This window comes from Lolium rigidum, chromosome 5 (genome assembly GCF_022539505.1).
Source record: "Lolium rigidum isolate FL_2022 chromosome 5, APGP_CSIRO_Lrig_0.1, whole genome shotgun sequence".
In the NCBI taxonomy this organism is placed as follows: domain Eukaryota; kingdom Viridiplantae; phylum Streptophyta; class Magnoliopsida; order Poales; family Poaceae; genus Lolium; species Lolium rigidum.
The window spans coordinates 40367935-40390604 of record NC_061512.1 but is presented as its reverse complement, the minus strand read 5'-3'; the positions used below and the strand labels follow the sequence as shown (position 1 = coordinate 40390604).

The following is a 22670-nucleotide window of genomic DNA, read 5'->3' as shown; positions in this document are numbered from 1 at the left end:
AAGACATGCTCAATATTTTGGACATGCAAATAATTCACTGTAATTTGAACCACTCAGTGCTTACCGCCCGATAACGTATCTAATGCCGATATACAGATAATGTAATTTGTTATGGTTGAATATTGGGCAGGTATCCCACTCTCCTTGGAGCTCATGAACAAGAATCTCTCGGGAATGGTGCTAAGACACTGCAACAAAGGGCGCTGGAGGATGCTGCGGGGATACCTCTCTTGTCTGTTGCTCTGCTGGTTGTCCTGATCAACCTATGTCTTACAATGTTGGTGCTGTCAATGAGGATGAAAGCAATGATTGAAGCAAAGATCGACCCAAAGTTAATCTTGCTTCAAAGGTCCGGCAAAGGGTTTGGGTCAACAAGTTTGGATCAAAGATAGAGTGATGATGATGAACTTCTTTTAGACTTTATTATTAGTATAATCACACGACAGAACAAGGTTTGAATACTAGAAGATGAACTCAACAGGCTTATTGATGCACTCGGCGAGTTTATGGTTTATGGCTATGGATCTCTACGAAGTCAACTTGGTATAGATGTGTTCAACCTCCTCTTCCGTACGGATGTCTTCTTTATATATAGTCGTGGTGGTAGGATTTCCATGTTGCACGCTAGTTCTTGGTAGTCTTGCACGTTAAGTCTTGGTCTTGTGTATTGGTTTGATGTACATCTGATTGAGGAAGCCTTGGTGTAGCCCATAGGTAGGTCGGTTGGAGCATCTTGGATGCAAGCCTCCACGTTGCTGACGTCAAAGTTATCCATAGGACGATTATTACCATGGCTATACTCATCATAATGGCATTTTTTGGGTGCTCTTTCATTGCAGTGGCCCTAGTCCACGACGAATACAGTCATGGGGTGAGTAGATCTAGGGTTTAGGAGGAGAGGGGAACGAGTGAGTGGGATCCAGGGTTTCCACGGGAACCCATCTCCACTTAATTAGTGGAAGCAATGGAGTAGGAGGGGCTTTTGGGCTAGGCTGTGAGACAGTCGCGACCCAACAAACGATGATGGTCAATCGAGGAGCAGGATCAAATGGCGCTCATCCACGAGGGTGAAGGGCCAAACAGGTTAGGACTCCACACGCTGGTCCATTACCAGTAGGGTTGAAAATGAAAGGGAAACTTTCCTTCTGTTTCCGAAAAAAAAGAAAATGGAGGGCCAAATACAGAAAAGGAAGCGACATTTGGAGGAAAAGAAACGGAAACAGCAAAATCATAAATGGAAACGGAAAAGAAAACGAGGGAGCCCTTTTCGACGGAAAGGGAAACGTCAGAGGAAATTACGGAAAAATAAATACGGAAAGTTTCCGGAAATATAATCTAGAGACCCGTGAATTTAATAGGCCCACATTTACACATAAAACTGGGCTTGGCCACGTATCAAGTCCACTAATTACTCATGCAGCCGTTAAACGGTGTGTGTTATTTTATGTTGAATTGCCGCTTGTCGAAGTTAAGTTATATATATTGTCTTATAATTATTTTTATTTATGTGTATCTTTCAGTCTACAAATCAAGGTATTATGCCGCATTATGTTGTGGCAAATATCCGTTTTCGTAACGTATCCATTCTGTATACATATCCTATGATTTCCGTTTTCATATTCGTTTCCGGGTATGATTTCTGTTTTCATATTCGTTTCCGGGGTTTCCGATTCTATTTTCGATTCCGACAAGATAGAGGAAAAAAAACGATAAAGCATGTTTCCGTTTTATTTTCAACCCTAATTACTAGCCTAGGATGGAGGAATAGGGCCCAAAGCAGTCGAAACCCTAATTATGTGGACCACTGGTCAATCTGGCGCCCCTAAAGGATGCAAAGCACTCTATCAAGATCACAAGGGACTACCAAGAAATCCTCCTCCATCAACGGGGCCCGTCCAAGGAAGGCAGCAAGTGACAAATGGTTGAGGAGCAAAATCGTTACAGTCAACCACCTTGGGCGAACGCTTCGCACTTGCGGGACAATGACCTAGCCACCAAGCTAGACAAAGTCCATCCTTAACTGAAAAAATCCTCCATCATCACAAGGGCCATGTCTAGGGCAAGGCGAGGAGCACACATCCTTCCCATCATCACCCGAGGAAGCTTCCTCCTCGTCTGAGCTCTCCTACAAGGACCCAGAAGTAAGACCACAAAGGCCGCCACCTTGGTAGTGGAGAGACTGCTCCAATGGACAGCACGCATCAGAGTACTCTCTCAATTGCCCTCACCTCCTTTAAACAAGGAGGAAATTTAAGATGACACCGATATACGCAAAAAGGTTCATCTACAGCCATTTTATTTCCAGGGGAGATACTACTGCCTGTCTAATGCTAGTCCTACAAATGATACTAATATACATTTCAGCCTTAGAGAACAATCTGCCTTCATCCTGGACTGAAATAGCTGAACATTGAGGCCACATCCATGAATTTTTTAAGGGACATCATCTCATGGCGTCAGAGTAAGGATATCAACCCATACAGTTCGATAGCAAAATTCAGGAACATCGAACACTGATGTCTATAGCATCACATGGTGAAGCCTTGCTGTGTATCCAAAAATGCGCTTCTCTCCCTTAACAACACATCTTGCTGTATCAACTGTATCCTGCATCACGTCAACCACGATTAGCTAACGAAAAATCTTTCTGAAGCAAGTAACTAAACCCTGTCCTGGAAATGAACTGCCATGTTATTAGAAAAACATGCCATAATATCAGAAGAACATCTGCAGTCTGCCATTTGTTTTGTCTATTTCCAATTATGGCAACACTAGACTAAACTGCAACATTATAGAACAAGTTGCGGCACAACTGAAAAGGGCAGAAACAATTGCACGTGCTAGGTATCAGAAATGTGAGCAAGTTTCATGCTGTAGTGTCTACATGTATGTGTAACTCCTATATGAAGCATTTGCATGGAGCATGAACAATGTGCACGTAGAATGAATGCTGATTTAGTAAACCACCATGCAGATACAAACTTGAAGAAACTTCTTTTGTTCAGATCGAACATGATATTCTCCAATTCGGTGTTAAACACCTTACACTGCATACCTAATTTTGATCCAGTCTTCTACATTCTTCAATTCCATGCTAATTAAACACCTTGCATTACATTCTCAAAAATATTTGTTTGCTTTCCAGTAAAATGATATCATGTATCATGTACCAATGTCCCACAAATTCTTAACGAAATAATTCAGACATTCTCTAGACAGCATTTTAAGATTTCATGGCACAGAACTAGATCAACCTAACCAGACAATTTCAGTCTTACCAGCTCTGATGAACCAGGCACGAAAACACCAAACTGAAGCTCTGAGCTATACAACTTCAAGGTCTCCACAAACTGCATCACTTAATACATTTCGGTCCAGGCCTGTGCTTGCCTCTTCTTCAAATTCATTGTCACTGTTTATGCCTTCTGCCTCTTCCAGTTCATCTGTGCCAGAGTTTCTCTGTGTTATCTCTTCAATATTATCATCTGGGTAAACAGCTATCCTTATGCGTTTGCCTTTGATGTATCGGTATTCAAATTTTGGAGGTGGATATTTCCTATTTAACTTTTCGTATTTATCCAGCATATCTAGCTTCTTAAATACTACACTGAGCATCCTGACAATTGAACGATCAGGTCGAACACCCAGCTCTTCCATATCAGCAAAAACCTGGATGAGTTGCGACGGATACATAATATGGTTAGAAAATGGAACAACCATTAATGTAAGCATCATTTTCATACCCATATTTCTTTCAAACATAGCGTTTTTACCACAAAAGAATATTTTGATACAATCACAGTTTAAGGTCAATACCATGAAGAGGACAACCAACTCAAACTCCAAATCTCCTAAGACTAGCACACAGTTAGGTAGAAAATAAAAACAATATCGATTCACATTATACTATGCGTCAGTTAAGCATGTGGACAGTTTGCAGCATTATAGTTATTGTCCCTCCATGCAAGTAGGACCAAATGGTGCAAATCCACACCTATAAGATTTGCACACTGAAAAAAATAGTATATTTAGTTTTCCTACCTCAAACATCTTCTGGTATGACCCCAAACTATAGTACAAGGAGATCATCTTCATGAAAAATATACGGGGCAAACCCTCCATATATCTCGAGAATATCTTTCCAAATAGCTCTTCTGCTTCTTCAACTCGTCCATCCTCAATTAAAGCAGTTAATAAAATCTGATAGCTTCCCATGGTCTTCCCTTGACCTTTATTGAACATCCACTTGATAACCTAGATGGGAGATTACGCAATTGTGTTATTGATACCAAAAAGGGAATACTATTAAAGGGGAGGATTTCACTATACATATTCAAGACTTGTCCTTTGGTAGAGAAATAATATCCAGCAACAATTTCATTAGAAATACATGTTCAAAATATATCCGACAAAATAATCAATGCATCACTCCAAAAATTAGGAACTCCCATTGAATACCTGAATTATTCTTTTCCATTCCTTTTCCTCCTCAAGCGTATGCAATGCCTTCTTTACCGCTATCAAGGGAAACTCCAGTTCCCATGCAACAAATGAATCAAGAGCACCATAAACTTCCTCCTTTACATTAGACAAATCTTTAATCTGCAGGAGAAGACAAAAGATTTAGGGATTTGAAACCACTCAACGAATCAAATTGTACCTGCAAAAGATGAGGTAAACGGAACACTGGACATAACACTTGGTGCGAAAACAATAAAGAACATGTAATTTCTGTTGGACAGAAGCTGTTTTTCGGAATAAGAAGTGCACTCGAACCAATTCGAAATGACTAGAGACACTGAAACTTGTGGAGTTCCATCAGAAAGCTGAAGTAGAGAGCAGTTGTGTATGTGCAGGCATGCAGTTTCGAGGTAATCTATCGTCTTAGCAGGAATGAGCAACAGTGGAAAAGCGGAATGTACAAGAACCTTACACATTTTGAGCAACAAACGAATGTATATATACAGACTCTAATTACAGTCGCAACAGCGGAATGTACAAGAACCTTACACATTTGACAAGCTTCTGCGACTTGGAAACAGTTCCGATCCTCTTATCTGTTTTCCACACTCGAGGATACCTTGGTCTCGGACCCCTGGCACCACATACCTGTGCTCCAGCCACAAGGTTGTAATCAGGATTAGCACCAGTACCACCAAATTTTCAGGAAGCAAACATGGTACAGAGGCAAATGGAGCTCACCACTACAGAGTTGAACTTTCGAAAATGCGCGTCGGTGGCTCTCTCCGACACTAGACCAAATGTAGGCGTTCCATATCTCAAGGAAAGCATGCTGTAATCTGCAGTGGGAAACTGTCGTAAGCAAGCACATATTGCTGATTAATTCGCAGAAAATAGTAGGAAAAGATAAGAAGCAAACTTTGTGGAGGCTAATCAGTTTGGGTCTAAGTAATCACAAGCAGTTACCCCCAAATTTAATCCTCCATCCAATACTATGTCCTGCTCCCTGCTTCTTCCTCCTTAGATCCCCAAAATTAAGATTGCGGAGGTGCAGAAATCAGAGGTACGCGATGAGATAGGCCGGTGTGACTGGCGGCGACGCGCGTGGAGCGACGGCAGGCGTCAGCGGTGGATTCAGCCTTTGGGTTGGCCGGCGCACGAGATGCCTAGGTCGTACTGGCGGCGGAGTGGAGACGAAGGTAAGTTTTCAGAGGTTCAAGATAAGATAAGAGCGAATTTCAAGAAAACCACAGCTTCGCGAGCACTTCTTTTTAATGTAACTTTTGGAATTGTATGGCAAAATCTACTTCATTTCAAGAAAATAATAGCCTCGCGAGCACATCTTTTAAGGTAACTTTTGGATTTTGTAGGATAAAATTTACTGCTCCCTCCGTCTTTAAAAAAGTTGTTCAATTTTATCTAGATACATGTACATGCTAAGCTGATGATTCTTAAGAAACAAAAAACCACCATTTTCACTCTTAAATTATTTTGTTGCTATACACATTGTTATGTCATCTAGGATAGTGCATGCCACGTCATAATTATTTGGCATCGATGTTGTACAAACTCTGTCACCACTCACCACAATCTAATATCCTTCCTTGCAAGATGACATGGTATTGCTTTCTTCGGTTTCATCTCTTTAGAAAGCTTTCGGCTGTATCTTAATCTCACCGTATTCTTGAATTTCAAATAATTCTTATTCTAGTTTAGGTTGTTTCCACCAAGAGTATGTACAATGGGGTGATGTTAGATTGTCAGCCTTTTCTTACACTTGCCACGTTAAATTTTTGTTTAGTTGGAGGAGAGAGAAGGAAAAAAGAGAAAGTTGTCTTCTCTTACCTAAGCATTAATCTCTTATGAAATAAGAGAAGACTATTTTCCCATTGTAACACTTGTCTTCTCTTAGCCACGTAATTTGTACTACAAATAATCACAACTCTTGTACATGGCCTTTTATTTCAGTTTGAGCGTTGTAGCAACCGCTCAATAATAACTGGAGATTGTCACTCTCTACAAGTAGAATCTTTGCAAAGCACAAATATGGCCAGAAGGAGTTTTTGCCAGTGTTGGGGTAAATTACCTTTCTATGTAGGTCGAGCTTTACCTGATGTGCACAACTTTCTTCAAGTGTTGCCATATTCCATGAAACTTCAATGCACATATTAGCAGAGTTATCTCAAGTTGCAAAGCCTGAAGTTGTAGCGGCAAATATAGCACTCTACCTATCTCTCATTAGCTCGTTTCAGAGTTTAAGTTAATAGCAATTCAAACCGTTGCCAGGATGACATACAATCTGATTGAGTAATAAAGTGAAACTGTGTTATAAAAATTCTAGGTGAATTCAAATGAGAACTATGCTTTGTCCTGCTAAGAAAAATTGATTTTATGTACTAAAATTCTTTCAGGCTACAAATTATTTGATAAAAATATTTTTTTGCCATATAGTTTTTTTCCTATCCCGGTGTAACGCACGGGCATTTTTCCTAGTTAATTCTTATTTATTATAAGTTATTGTAAGGGATAACGATAAAAGATAATGTATTGAATCACTTCCACTTATCATCTTCTATAGATGACGTAGACTACTAAGAGAAGACGCGTCTTCCCTACCATTGTACATGCCCTAATATACAAGGACAAAAAATTAAATGACCATGTGATTGTTCTCACGTCATCATGACAGTCTCTTTGTTGCAGCAAATAATTGTACATGATAATGTTGAGACCTTCCTTGATCATGGCATCCTTCGCTAAATAAAAAAAAAATCATAACCCATCGTACCAAATCCTGCATATGGATTTGTTTCTCAAACAATCAAGATCTACATCGTGCTAGCTTACTCTACTTTCTTCATGCTATAGCTTTTCAATAAGCTCAGGTTAACCTCGTATGCATCTTCTATGAGTTTGGTTGTTTTTACCGGTTTGTCTTGTAGAGAGGCGTCACCTCTAAATTATTGTAAACCAGATTATTTGTTAGTTCCTAATATTTATGGTTATTTTTTCAATAAAATTGGTTTCATCTTAATTGAAGATCGGGAACATTGTGAGAGTTTAATTCATTTGAGAAAACTGCATTTTGAAGAACCTCTACGAAACCGGCAAACCGGTGCCGTCGGAATCACCGTTGGAACCAACCAACAGCCACGGAAATTTTTGGTATCTGTCGAAAGGTTGTACTGAGCGTTATTCCGACGGCCGCCGAAATGCATCTAGTTCGCCGGAAACAAACCGGCGAGGAATCCGTCCCGCCGAACTTGGTCGGCCCAACCTTGTGTGCTAGTATCCATTCCAGCGGCGACTGCGGTTCGCCAGTTTGTCCGCAAAACCATCCAGCGCGGTGCTCGGCATCGCCGAACTTACAGCCAAATTGGGTCGCAAGATTCCCCTCAAACAGCTAGTTTTCTCCCTATGACTATAAATAACATTTTATTCCTCCTTGAGGAGGTTAGGTCAACCATTCTAATCTCTCTAATACTCCATCGTTGAACCTTTAAAAGGTTGGTTCCTCTCCCTTCCCTCCTATGATTCTTGCATCTTCTTGAGAAATTTAGAAGAGGAAACTAGATCTACAATCTCCACCAATCAATTCCTCCTATAAATGAGAGGAAGTCTTGGGATGTAGATCTTCGAGTCATTATTTGATTTCCTCCTTTGTTATTCCTCTCTAATTTCTCCCTAGCACTTTGGCTTTGGTGGGATTTGAGTGTGAAGGATTTTTGGTGTTCTGGCTTTGCATCCTTGCATAGTTGAGCTCTCCATTACGATTTGTTTGAATGAGAGACCGTGAGCTTGTTGCTCTTGGATGGTGACTTCCTAGTTGACTTGGTGGTTGGTTCTCCGGTGATTTCTTCAAGCAAAATTATGAAGAGGCATGGGCTTCTCTTTCATGGAGCTTGAGTAAGTGGTTGTGGAGCTTGTCATCTCCTCTAGGCGACAATTGTCCTCTCATCGAGTCGCCTATATATCCCGAGTGCTACTTCCACACTGGTTTTAGACGGGAACAGAGTTGTTCAAGTACATTGCAGAGTCAATGAAGTTGCATGGCACCTTCTTTGAGCAAAGGAGGAATGCAGCCAACCAACTTAGACATAGAACATTCCAAAAGGAGACCGCCACATTGCGCATGATGTCATATGGAGTTCATGTGGATCTCATTGATGACAACTTGGCAATGGGTGGGAGCCAAACCATCAAGTGTGTCAAGCGTTTTATTGTTGCTATGGTGGATGTACGTGTTTGGTACGAAGTACTTGAGAGATCCCAATGCTCAAAACACGACAAGACTTTTGGCGATCAGCGCCACGCGTGGTTTTTCTCGCATGGTTGGCTCCATCGATTGCATCACTGGAGGTAGAAGAACTATCATGCAGCTTGGCATGAACAATTTAAAGGACACAATAAGGACTCCACTATCATTCTTGAAGCCGTGGCCGATCAAGAGACATGGATTTGGCATGCTTTTTTTTGGATGCCAGGTTCCTATGATAACATCGATGTCCTTCAAAAATGTCACCACTCTTTGCAAAGCTAGCAATGGTAGAGACGCCGTCGGTGGAATTCGTGGCCATCGTCCGGACCTATGACAAAGGATACTACCCTGCAGATGGCATCTTTTTGAAGTTAGCTGCATTTGTGTAGCCTCTCAACGAATTAACCCAAATGTAAGAAAGAACAGGAATTTCACTATGCTCAAGAGATAGCAAGGAAGGATGTGGAGAGAGCATTTCGGATTTTGCAAGACCAATTTGCTATTGTGAGAGGTCAGGCGAAATTTTGGGACCAAGAGATCCTTTGTACATCATGATGGCTTGCGTGGTCATGCACAACATGATCATTGAGAACACGCGCGGTCAAGATTTGAACGACTTTCACTATGAGTTGCTGGGCCAACTAGTGTGTGCGCAACGCCGGTGTGAGCGTGTTGCCCGCTTCATTGATTGCTACCACGAAATCCGCGATGAATATAACCATGAAGATCTTCAGAAGAACCTCATGGAGAAGTGGTGGACATGGTTTCAGAAACAAAGGAGTGGTGGTTGTCGTTCAATTGTGTGATGAACTACGTAGTTTGGATGAACTTTGAGTGTTTGTGATAAACTTTGAGTGTTTGTGATAAACTTTGCATGTTTGAGAGTTTTTATTTGTGTACAACTTGATGATGAACTATTCATGTAATAATGATGAATTATTTGCGTGATGTAATATGTAGTACTTTTTGGATTTTATTTGTGTTTTCAATTTATTTTGATATGAGTTTCATCTATATGTTTGCAATTGTGAAATATACATCACCAAGGGTGGCGATGTATTTTAAATCGCATGTTTGAAAAATAGGCGATGTATTTTACGTCATCAAGATTTTGAGAAATTTTTCAGATGATACAAAAACTGAAAAAAGTGATATATGATTGCTTTGGTGATGTAAAATATACATTATCGGTTACAAAGACATTTATGCTAGCATATACTATAAATAAAAGCTGAATCCTTTTGTTGGCATCAGCGTCCGTGGGCACTATTCATGGTGCACATGAACAATGCGACTTTTTTTTTTTGAATTCAACCGTAATTCAATTACGCATGAGTAATTCTGGAGCATAAATCTTTAGGGTAATTCTAATTTATCGTGTTAACTATTTCACAGTAGTTTTTTCCAAAGTGGTAACTACGTATATTTTTCCTAAAAGTAATTTATAGATAAATTTTTCGAATGTCAATAGTAATTTGTCGATGTCACCTATGAAATAGGCGATGCCACCTATGGGGATCTTATTCTAACTTTTAAAAAGTAGTTGCCGCCTCACTATCCTGAAAGAAACACTGATAAACAACTCAAACAAAGAACATAAACACTCCCACCGATGAGAGGTCGTGGACCGCCATACCTCCGTGGACCAACGGCCACCGAAGACGGAGCAGACTAACGGTGTAACCGATGAAGGGATAGCAACCCTATATGGGTTTTAGTTTGGCCGCCTCCCAATCCCTTCTGTTCCTGGCCTGTCTCCTCTCAGAGAATTGACCTCAGACCCAACGTCAGCGTTCAAACACATCGATGTATGCAATAGTATATGGAGTCAATAGATCGTAGACACAATATGTTGAAGCTACTTGGTCATCAACGAATCTGCGGCAGGAACTGTCTTTATGATCGGGTAGGTTTACTGCTAGTATAGGAGGAACACGAGTATACTAAGCTAACAAGACTTGCACTACTAGAAACTACCGTGTCGTGAACTGGTGACGCTTCGTAGAACTTTCGTCGAGCATATGGCTTTTGGTCATACTTATTCAGCTCGCATGCTTCCCGGTGCCAGTCATTCCAACAACGCCGATGATGCAAGCATCAATTCACGGTAAAGATCCAAGCGTGGCATCCTACGTCATTTTAGTAGTACTATATGACATCCTAAATAGTCACTGAAATTCAAATGGCTAGAGGAGAAATTTAGCTGCTAGCTCGCACGCCCCAAGTGCTACGTCGGCCAGATTGGATAACCACAATAGGAGGAACAAGTAGCTAGGCCGATTTCAGGCATGGAGTGGATTGCACTTTATAATGGCCAGTGGATCCCAAACTAATGGCGTAAATGTGTAAAAAATGTGTTCTACGAGCGCACATGTGTTCTGAAGATCTATCAACGTTGATACTACCAGTCTGCCACGCAAGTACTGCCGGTAGCAAATTCTGAAAAAAGAAGTAGGTCGCACCTTGCGGTACCAAAAGGAAGGGCACGTCGTTCGCCACCTACGTATATATAGCATAATACCCATACATTACAGCGGATTCACAAACGATTAATAGTATCACAAAAATAAGTTAAAGCTTTGCTCTCGAGTTTCGCTTGGAATAAAATATTCCTAATCCGAGGCATCACAGGCGTCGGTCTTCTGTTTCCCTAGGAAATTGGAAACAGTAGCACGTCGCAACCTCGCACATGGGTGTTTACTTATCTCAACCGGTGGTGCCTTTGTAGTGTTTGATATGATTTCCACTTCTTTTTATTGTGTCGCCTTGTGACATCTGAGTTTCATCGAGCGAAATAGGCTTTCATCCCGCTTTAATTCCATCGAGTTAAACCTACCATACTAGTGACTGCATGATTTGAAATAAATTAATAAAAGAATAATGAACTCATGTGGTTACGTTAGTGCAAACCATTGTGCAGACAGTGCCGCAGGACCATCATGCAACCCCGATTAGTTCTATAGCCAGTTGTTTCATATACTTGCTCAATCCTATGAAACATGTCATAAATTTGTCTAAATTTAGATGTCTCTAGATAACATTTAACATCTAAATACATCCAAATTTAAAAAGTTAAGACAAGTTTCATGAGATGGAGGGAGTACAATGTAAAAGCACGTGCCCAGCCATTGGAGATCTGCCTCGCCAAGCTGGACAGATGATGCATCATAATAACAACAGCCGAGATACTGGAAACCGGTTGTCCCAGATTCAGGGGATTAGCAAAGCAGTAGAGCATAAGCTTTGAGTGCCGGCACCAGATAGTGAGGGACGACAGGATTCTGTGTCTGCGCACGGGAGGGGCAGTGGGGAACTGGTGCGACATTGGCAACGACGTCCTTCCCTCCACTCAAAGAACATGCACTGTCCACTCTGCAGAAACAGAGCACCAAACTGAAGATTCAGATTGACGAAAGGGGAACAGGAAAGAACACAAATTAGTAAATGAATCGATAGGGGTGTAGACTCACATTGAGGAATCGACCCTTGTAGGGTGTGGTTGGTAGCCTGGATCATTTGCAATTCAAGGACCTTTACAGTACCCCTAAGTTAATAGGAGCCATCTATTTTAGCCCATCGAGTGGTTGAGACGCGCTCGTACATGTAGCTGCAGATTTAGCCACGGCCACTGAGGGTCTCAGCTGCCTCGAGCGCCCATTCGAAGCCTGTAAATCAGACAAACCGGTCGATCAAGCGCCGTGATCGGGCGCCACGACGTTTCGACAGTCTTGCGCCCGTGGCACCGCAACGGTTGCCACTGCCAACCGTGTCGCATCACCTGCTACTCCGATGTCTCCCATTCCTAATACCGATAGAAGGTCAATTTATGATTGTGTTATCTTTCTTAGGTCTCCAAGTTCTGTTCTTGCCTAGTGCCATGGGAACCAAAGTGCTGACCTGTGGCTCCACTGAAGAAAGAAGGTTCTCTTCTTCAAAACAACGACCGAAGCTAGCTTTGGGTGTGGAGAATATATAAGCGAGAGCCCGAAATTTTCACCTACCATAGTTACATGCGTGAGGAGAGGGCGATACTAGGGCCTAGGTGGCACAACGCATTTTCAGAAAGCATCGATTATGTTCAAAATCACGTGCAGCAGGCACATATGGAGCTCGACCTGGTGAGATCATAATTACAAGGTTTAAAAACATATCTGATTCCTGTACCAATACATAAAGGTTATTTCCTCAAGCTTTCTGCCTTATCCTTAGTGAAATAGCTACTCCATCCGATTTCTTTTAATTGCCTCAGATTTAATATGATTTTTTATTAAATCGGAGTCAACAAAAAAAATCGGAGGGAGTATATACTGTAGTGTCATGATTTTTCCTTCAGAGGAAATAGTAGTGATGGCAGCCTATTTCATTAGTGCTCCAGGCTGAAGCTTCAGCACTGCTGCTCTACCGCTCGATGTCAGGATATCATCGGATCATGACGGAGGATCCTACAACCAAAGTTCCTATCGTGCTCCGTACGCCATATGATATATTCCCATCCTCTGTATGGCGTTCAGTTCAGGTGCATACAGTAATGGGCCAGCAGCTAGAGCATATCACGTCGAGTCTCGTGGTCAGCAGATGCGGCTCAACATGCAGATTTTACACGAGCCGCACATGTTGCAATCGTATCTTAGCGAACACGATCAAATATCGATCTGTCTGTCGTATCGGAGCCAAAGAAGAACCCTATGCTCCAAACATAGACAACAACAAAAAGCGTTTGTATCTCGAGGTGTCGACGCCTCGACGCTCGAAAGCCAGGGGAGATCAGCTGCAAGACGTACAGCAACGGAAGAAAGAAGAGGCCGGAAAGAAACCATGGGAAGAATAATTAATCCATCGAAGCATCCATGTTTCACGTGTTGCTGGATCGATCATTGGTAGGATAGAGGGGATAAGTGAAATCTTTGCTTTTGCACGTCTACTTTAGACTACAGGCTCTTATTTCAGATTTTCATCTCATCTAAAAAAGGATAACCGCTGTGAAACGCCTGTTTAGCATCTGTTAACAACTGGTACTATTAACAATTACTACTATAAGATAACCATATTTCATCTCATCCCCCTCAAATCCTTTGAACCAAACGGATAATGGAAGTACCAAGCACTTGTAAAAGTTCGTCAAGCAAGTTTTCTTGTAAACGAGGCTGTGCGCAAACAAGGGATGCCAGAGGGCACAAGTACTCACAGTCGACGAATGTTATCCATCCAAGGATTCGAGATCTCCTAATAAAGAAGGGGAAATAAAAATAAAATCACTACTTGAAAATCCTCCTTCAGCCAAAAATTCACCTTTTGTTTGCTATTCATGGCTTGGCTCCTCTGCAGTTCTGTTCATACTGTACGTGTGCTGTAGCGCTTTAAATCCGCCCTCCATTCCAATCCGATGGCTCTCTTTTCTCCCCTTATATTCTGCTAGTAATTGGAAACAACCTCTTAGAATAATGCAGGAAAGATCCGCTGCAAACTTGGCGCCAAAATGCACGAATAGATTCGACGCTTGCGCGCTTGTGCGCCAAAACAAGAACACTTGGCTCTCCCTGCCCGATTTCCTTCTTACTTCCGCTCGTCCCTCGCGAAGATAGTCAAGGTAGGACAGTACTGGGCGTCCCCCGGGGGATTAGAATTCCCAGCCCCCGGGTCCAGGAAGCGACACGTGTCTCCTGTACGTGGTCAACGAACAACCCACCCGCGTTGGCACTCTTCTTCTCTCTCCCACGGAAACTCTGGCCGTGGTCTCCAATGCCCACCGGCTTTCTCTGTCCGACCGTTGCCGAGGTGCTCGCCGGAGAAGACGCCGTCGCCGGAAAATTCACCGGAGAAGATATCGTCGCCTAGGTAGCAACGCTAGACACCCTTTGTAGCAGCGCCTTCCGCCGCTGGTAGCAGAGCGCACCAGCACTTGCAGCAGAAAGGTGTCGTAGCCGGAGAAGTCGTCGCCGAAGAAGACCCCCACCGCAGGCAGCGAAGGTACCCACCACAGGTAGCAAGGACGAGTGCCTGTTGTAGCAAGGCCTCCCGTCCGTTGTACCAACTATACCCATCGCCGGTAGCCAAGGCCGGCCGCCCCCCTTAGCAAAACCTGGCACCCACGGTAGCAAGCTCCGGCGCCCAATGTAGCAAGACCTTCCTCCCCTTGTAGCAACGCCTCCCACCGCTCGCAGCAGCGCCGCCACCGCCGGTAGCAAGGCCGGCCTCCTGTAGTAGCAAAGCACGGCCGCTCTTGTAGCAAACCTCGCCCCCCCTTGTAGCAAGCCACGGTCGACCCTTGTGGCAGCAGCTATGTCCGCACCAGCACCACCACTGGTCGACGAGATGACCTTGGGCGGCGTCGACCTTGGAGGGTTGCACATGCAGGGGTTCAGGGGAACCGGTGACCGCGCGTAGGGGAGGCTCGTCTTGGGCGCCGACGAGGACGCGGCGCGGCAGCTGCAGCAGGAGGAGGTCGGGGGAGGCGGCGGCCACACGCAGGGCAGGTGAAGCACGGCGTGGGCCCCTAGGAAGGTGCGGCAGCTGCGGAGGCGACCGGCGACGAGGGCGGGCCAGCAGCTGGAGGAGGAGGTCGGGTGAGGCGGCGTCCGACGAGCCGGGGCGACGGCGTCCTACAAGCCGAGATGGCGCGCGGGAGCAAGGAGCCGGGTCGGCGGCAGGTATAATCTAGCGTGCTGGCGGCGGAGCTCGGTGGTGGGAGGGGCGGCGGAGCTTGGTGGATGGGAGGGGCGGCGGCGCTGTGTCCGTGAGCTAGAGAAACAACAGCGGCGCTGTGTCCGTGAGAGAAACGAAGAAAAGGAGAGAAGAAACGAGAAGATAAGGTTGAGGTGGGTCCCACGTGGATGCGTGGCCAGGAAACGTGCACGTGAGTGTGATCCTACCGACCCACACTTCCCACGATGAACGCATCGTGCGGCCAGGAAGTAGGAGGTTGCGCACGCGAGATCCCCCGGAGGAACACAATCATTTTCCGTCAAGGTATACACCAAGTCGTAGATGTTGCAGATCATCTCTTATTTGGCATCCATCTCCAGTTTGAATTCAGTACATGTTATATGTTCTAACCTCAGATTGGTATGTACGTGAAGTTTCCAAAAACCGAGCCCCCTGGTATTGTTAGCTGGATCATGTAGTTTGCAGGAGCAAACTTGCTGCTTAACTTTTGCAGCCTGCAGGTGCGGCGAAGCTTTGCTCAGTAGCCGACTAGCCGTATAACGCTTTGTTCTCCAACTCTTCTACAAGGCGAGCGAGCTCGCGATCTCCGGCTGCGCTGTTGCCTTGCTGGTCGGCACGGGGCCTGATGCGTGAGGACCATTATCGCGGTGACCAAGTGTTCTTGAGGTTTCTTCCCATTTGTAACAGAATTAACGGAGAAGAATGGGAACCTTAGGATTGGGTTGGACGGTGGATTTTAGGTGCTACAGCATGTGTACAGTAATAATGTAACTGTAGAGGAGCCGAGCCCATGATATCTATATTGATAATTTACAAGCGATCTCTAATCTAAAATTGTTGCCATCCCAATGCATGTATTTACCAAAGAGACCAAAATCCTTTTAGCGTTCGTCCGATTTTAGTCAGCAATCGTAGATTGCACAAAGTTATGTGTATGAACCTTCCTGCAATTTCTGTTGATGGTAGCGAGCCTCCACTGAATTTGATTTACTTTCCGTGTTATTATTATTTTGACATAAAACATATTTTATTATTATTATGTTCCATACGTACATTCAGGAGCTGCTACAATGTTCGTGATGTTGAAAGGCAGTTGGAGACTTAGAGCATCTCCAACAGACGCGCTAAAACCCCCGCGCGGCAAAAAACCGCCGTTTTGCCGCGCGCGGTCGCTGCCGCGCTGCTCCAGCGGACGCGGGAAAACTGCGCGCGCGCTAAAAATTTTACCGCCCGCGCGCTTTCGCGCTATCCCGCGCGGGAAATCTGCCGCGTGCGTTACCGCTCGCGCTATAAAGAGGACACGCGCGAAGCGCCAACTGCCACTCCTCCCACGCGTCTTCCTCCCGCGCCCTCTCTCTCCCCGCCGCTCTCCCTCCCACGCCGCTCCGCCTCCGGCCGTTCCTCCTCGACGCGAAGATGCCGCCGCGCCGCCGCTCATCCTCCGGCTACCGCGGCGTCCGCGCGCGGCCGGCGGCCGCTTCGACGCCGAGATTCGCTCCGGCGAGGAGCCGGATCCGGCTCGGCACCTACGACACGGCGCATGAGGCGGCGCGAGCCTACGACCGCCGTCGCGTGGCGCCTCGGCCGCCCCCGCCGGCGATGAACTTCGACGACGTGCGGACGCGCGAGCAGGCGGAGATGCTCGCGCCGCGATCGCCGCTCATCACGAACGAGCAGGCGGCGCCGCGCCGCGACCTCGAGCAGCCGCTCGCGCGTGGCGGAGCAGGATGAGCGCAACCGCCTTGCGTGGGCGCGCGCGTTCCCGTAGGACGTCGCCGCCACGGAGGCCTTCTACGCGGAGAAGGAGGGGGACAAGGCGGCGCGAGCGGCGATGAAGAAGGCGAGTCGCGAGAAGCGCCGCGCCGAGTCCGCGGCGAGGAAGAAGGCGAGGGCCGACGCGGCGGCGAGGAGGAAGGAGGAACGGCAGAACGCCGCAGGGCCGTCGACCGTCGTCCTCTCGTCCTCCTCCGAGTTCCAGTACACGACGACGTCGACGCCGGTGTCGGACACGACACTGAGCAGCTCCGACTTCGACTGGGAGTCCGACGACGGCGAGGAGTAGTTTATTTATTAGTATTTTCGTTAAAATGTCGTATTGTATCGCGCACTTTTAAAATATATTCGTATTTTCGATCAAATTTCAGTTTGTTTGATGAAATTTCAAAAAAAAAGGGTCCGATTTAGCAGTTTGTGACGCGCGCGCGTTGCAAAATAGCGCCTCTGGCGGAGGTGCGTTTTTCGCACACCAACGCGCGCTGCAAAATACAGCCTCCGCCGGGGGCAAATTCGCTATGCCGCGCGCGAGCGGTATACAGCACGCCTAATCGCCGGTATAGCGCGCGCGAGATTTTACAGCGCCTGTTGGAGATGCTCTTAGAGTCAGACGGTAGAAGTGACAACGAGATCTGGACCAGGGGACATTTTTTGCTGGACGAAAGTCAGCAGGTAAAAAATATGACCAATAGGTCCTTTTTTTTTGGTTATTGTTGATGTCTTACCTATTTTGATAGATGCTAGCTTTTAGAAAGGGAAGAGATTAAAACAATGGCTATAGAGGCTATCTTAGGTACTAGCATGGAACATATATAGCATGTCAAATAGACAATGCCATCTTAAGCGCATCTATGCAAATTTAGCGGCCCTTAAACAAACTCAGCTACAGAAAGAAGATAAGAATAATGATAACTTCAAGCCACACTGGCCTTTCGTTTTTAATGCCATTATTGTGAGCCTTGACCTACGAGAGATTGCTCTATCAGGTAGGCAATTCACTTGGGCTAATCGAACGGAAAATCCCACTTTTGAGAAGCTTGATCACATCCTTTCTGCATTGGAATGGGAACAAAAATCCCCCCTAGTCACAGTTAGAGCCTTGACAAGGACTGGTTCTGACCATGCTCCTTTGTTAATTGATTCGGGTAATCATGCTCATATTGGCAATAAAGCTCACTTTTCTTTTGAAACATCATGATTCAAACATGAGAATTTTTATGAGATAGTGAGAGCTGAATGGGAGGCTGAGACTCGTGGGAATACTCCTATGGTCGTATGGAAGAATAAAATCAGACATTTGAGACGTTTTCTTAAGGGTTGGGCAAAATGTTTAAGTGGTCAATATAAGAAACAAAAAGGAAAATTGTTTGTATTAGTAGATGAATTGGACTTGAAAGCTGAGTCAATTCCTCTAAATGATGATGAGAGAGCCAAGCTAAGAAAAGCAAATGATGATCTCACAAAGCTTCGTAGATATGAAGAATCTAAGTGGGCACAAAGAGCCAAGGTTAAACATATTCAAGAAGGGGGGAATAATACCAAATATTTTTATCTGATTGCAAATGGAAAACATCGGAGGAAAAAATATTTCAATTAGAACAAGAAGAAGGAACTATAGTGGGTGATGAAAATTTACAAATTTATATATTAGAATATTATAAGAAGTTGTTTGGAGAGCCAACTGCTTCCACTCTCACACTGAGTGAAGAGCATACGCAGGATATCCTGTAATTAACCTAAGAGAAGAATAATATCCTTGTTGCTGAATTCAGTGAGAAGGAAGTCAAGGATGCTATTTTTCAGATGGAATTAAATAAATCTTCAGGACCTGATGGTTTTCCACCTGAGTTCTACCAAACATTTTGGGAAGTTATCAAGGGTGATTTAATGTCAATGTTCAATCAACTACATTCAGGAGAATTACAGTTGTTCAAACTGAATTTTGGTGTTATTACCCTTTTGCCTAAAAAGGAGAATGCAGTTCAAATCCAGCAGTATAGACCAATATGTCTTCTCAATGTTAGTTTTAAAATATTTACCAAAGTTGCTACTATGAGAGCTAATGCTATTGATGAAACAGTTATTAGTCCTACACAGTCGGCATTCATGCCAGGACGACACATTCTTGAAAGAGTAGTTGTCTTACATGAAACCATTCATGAACTTCATCGGAAGAAAATGGATGGGGTGATATTTAAAATTGATTTCGAGAAGGCCTATGATAAAGTTAAATGGCATTTTCTTCAACAAGTTATGCGTATGAAAGGTTTTGATCCCAAATGGTGTCAACTTATTGACCAATTCGTTAGGGGAGGAAGTGTTGGGATCAGGGTTAATGATGATATTGGTCATTATTTCCAAACAAGGAAAGGTCTTCGACAGGGTGACCCGTTGTCACCTATGTTGTTTAACATTATTGCAAATATGCTGGCTATCCTCATAGCAAGAGCGAAGGAGGATGGTCAGATAGGAAGCCTTATCCCTCATTTAGTTGATGGAGGAGTTTCTATACTGCCATATGTCGATGACACGATACTTTTCATGGAGCATGACTTTGAGAAAGCTGTAAATATGAAATTACTTTTGTGCTTATTTGAAGAATTGTCAGGATTAAAAATTAACTTTCACAAAAGTGAGATATTCTGCTTTGGTAAGGCTAAAGAAGAAGAGGAACAGTATAAACAATTGTTCGGCTGTGAATCTGGTTCTTTGCCTTTCAGATATTTGGGGATCCCGATCCATTATAGGAAGTTAAAAAATTCTGAATGGAATCCCGTGGAAGGTAGATTTGAGAGAAAACTAGGGTGTTGGGATCGTCTAGTATTAATCAATTCTGTTCTTACTAGTTTACCGATGTTTAAGTTATCCTTCTTTGATTTACCTAAAGGGGTAATGAAGAGATTAGACTTTTTCCGATCACGCTTCTTTTGGCAATGTGAGGAAAATAAAAAGAAATATAGGTTAACTAAGGGCATCTCCAGCGGCACGACGCAAACGGACGCTGAGCGATGATTTTCGTCCGCCGTGACCGGAAATGCGTCTGGGGCCTGCTCCAGCGGGGCGACGCAAAGTGACCGGGCCGTCCGCGGAGACGCAAACCTGGCCCAAATATGCGCCAGGTTTGCGTCTCCGCGGACGCTCGGCGGTCGCGCGGAGCGTCCTCCATTTCTTACCCGGTCCCGCAAATCAGGGACAGCAAAATCGACCGCTTCGATTTGCTTCTTTTTCCCCTTCTTTGCTGCCCTAGTGTGACGCCACCACCCCAACCCCACCCGCCGCCGTCCGGCCGCAGCGCCGCAGTAGTCGCCGTCGGCTCCGTTTCGCCGCGCGGGAGAGCAGGATCGTACTCGGGCTTGGCTCCGCCGCGTACCTGCCGGCTGTTTTCGGGCAAAACGCTCCCGGTTGCGCCGCCCTTTCGCGCCGCCCACGACCTGTTTGGTCAATTGCGTCGGTAGGTTTCTTTGTGTTTTCAGCACTATTGTGCGCGGCCATTGATCCGCAGTTTGTACCCACGCAGATGGACATGTGGCAGATGTTGGACAAGTTCCGCGTGGAGGTCGTCGACTCCTCTTCCGATGAGGAGTCCGATCAGTCGATGCAGACATTGACAACTACTGCGGCCTCCATGATCCACGAGTTCACCTCTAACCCGGGCCGCAGCACCGGGGCTCTGTGAAGGGGCGCTCCAAAAACCTGCCGTGCAACAGAGTGGAAGGGCAAGCCCGCCTCCACAAGGACTACTTCCACCTCACCAATCCGATCTTCCTGGAAAAACTGTTCCGGCGCCGATACAGGATGTCAAGGGACCTGTTCTTGGTCATTCTACGGAACGTCAGAAACTACGACCCCTACTTCCAATGCAGGCCCGATGCAACAGGTGCGCTAGGCTTCACCTCCTACCAAAAATGCTTCGCGACTATTCGCATGCTCTCATATGGAATGGCTGCGGATATATTCGATGAGTATCTTCGAATGGGTGAGAGCACCTGTCTTGAGGCCATGTACAGGTTTTGTCGAGCCGTGATTGCCGTGTTCGGAGAGTATTACTGTAGGGAGCCAACTGTTGAGGATACAAGGCGGCTCATGTCTATCAACGAGTCTAGAGGCTTCCCAGGAATGATTGGTAGCATAGATTGCATGCACTGGCAGTGGAAAAACCGTCCATTTGGATGGCAGGGTGCGTACAACGGGCATGAGGAGGGAAACTGTCATTCTTGAAGCTGTCATGTCTCAAGATTTATGGATTTCACATTCATTCTTTGGCATGGCCAGTTCCAACAATGACATCAATGTGTTGCACCGATCACCGGCTTTCACCCGGCTCATGCAAGGCAAAGCTCCCCGGGTGAGCTATGAGATCAATAGAAATGCATATGACAAGCCATATTATCTTGCTGATGGTATCTACCCTGACTGGGCCACATTGGTGAAGATTGTCCGTAATCCAAACTCCGAGAAGATGAGGAGGTTTGCCAAGATGCAAGAAGCTTGCAGGAAAGATGTGGAGCGCGGATTTGGTGTGCTCCAAGCTCGGTGGGCAATTGTCCGTCACCCGGCAAGAACATGGTCGCTGAAGACCATGCATGAGGTGATGACATGCTGTGTGATCATGCACAACATGATCGTTGAGAATGAGCGTCCTGATGGCCGCAATGAGAACCACTGGGAATTCCAAGGTGAGCTGGTTGCGCCACTTCCTGAAGCTTCATCTTGGCAGGACTATCTACATAGGAATGTAGAAGTCACTGACGAGAACGTCTCCAAACAGCTGCAAACGGATCTGATTGAGCATCCGTGGACATTGGCTGGCCATGAAGATCATGCCTAGAGAAATACTATCTTATTTTCATGTCGACTTTTAAAAATTTAAATGTAATAACTATGACTTTTTTGATTTCCTTATTTTGTTGTTTGGAAACTTCATAAATTGATGCAAACGCGGAAATGCGTCGGCCTGCTGGAGCCACCCCCAGGTGCAAACGGACGCGCGGACAAAAACGGTGTGTCGAGCGTCCGTCGCGCGACGCAAACGGACATTTCGGACGTCCGAAATGCGTCGCGCCGCTGGAGATGCCCTAAGTGGAATCTGATCTGCAGACCTAAGGATCAAGGTGGTATTCGAATTGAAGTTCTGGAGATCAAAAATAATTGCTTACTTAGTAAATAGTTGTTCAAACTTCTTTCGGAAGAAGGACTATGGCAACAATTACTTAAAAATAAGTACCTGTCACAGAAAACCTTGGTTGAAGTTGAAAGTAAGCCTACTGATTCACCCTTTTGGAAAGGTCTAATGAAAGTTAAAGGGAGTGTTTTTAGTAGGGGGAAATTTCAGGTAGGCTCCGAAGAAGGAGTGCGTTTTTGAGAAGATACATGGTTAGGTGATCAGACCCCTGCATCCCAGTATCCCAGTTATATAACATAGTCAACTGGAAACATGATACGGTGGCAAAAGTTATGAGTTCAACTCCGCTTAATATTGGTTTTCGGAGAAGGCTAATTCGTAATAAATGGGATC

General features: G+C 45.0%; 1 protein-coding gene across 2 annotated transcripts; it reads right to left on the bottom strand.

Moving 5' to 3' along the window:
• Positions 1–2267: 2267 nt before the first annotated feature.
• LOC124653553 (pentatricopeptide repeat-containing protein At4g21190-like) lies at positions 2268–5628 on the bottom strand. Of its 2 annotated transcripts, none has more exons than XM_047192609.1 (7): positions 5428–5628; positions 5203–5300; positions 5011–5109; positions 4459–4602; positions 4042–4254; positions 3279–3669; positions 2268–2607 (listed from the first exon to the last, which is right to left on the bottom strand). In XM_047192609.1, exons 2-6 carry the CDS (start codon positions 5290–5292, stop codon positions 3325–3327), a joined length of 891 nt encoding a protein of 296 aa, XP_047048565.1. In that variant the 5' UTR covers positions 5293–5300; positions 5428–5628; the 3' UTR covers positions 2268–2607; positions 3279–3324. The 2 variants fall into 2 exon arrangements, with proteins under 2 accessions (XP_047048565.1, XP_047048566.1); XM_047192610.1 differs by lacking the exon at positions 5428–5628 and adding an exon at positions 5381–5399.
• Positions 5629–22670: the final 17042 nt, after the last annotated feature.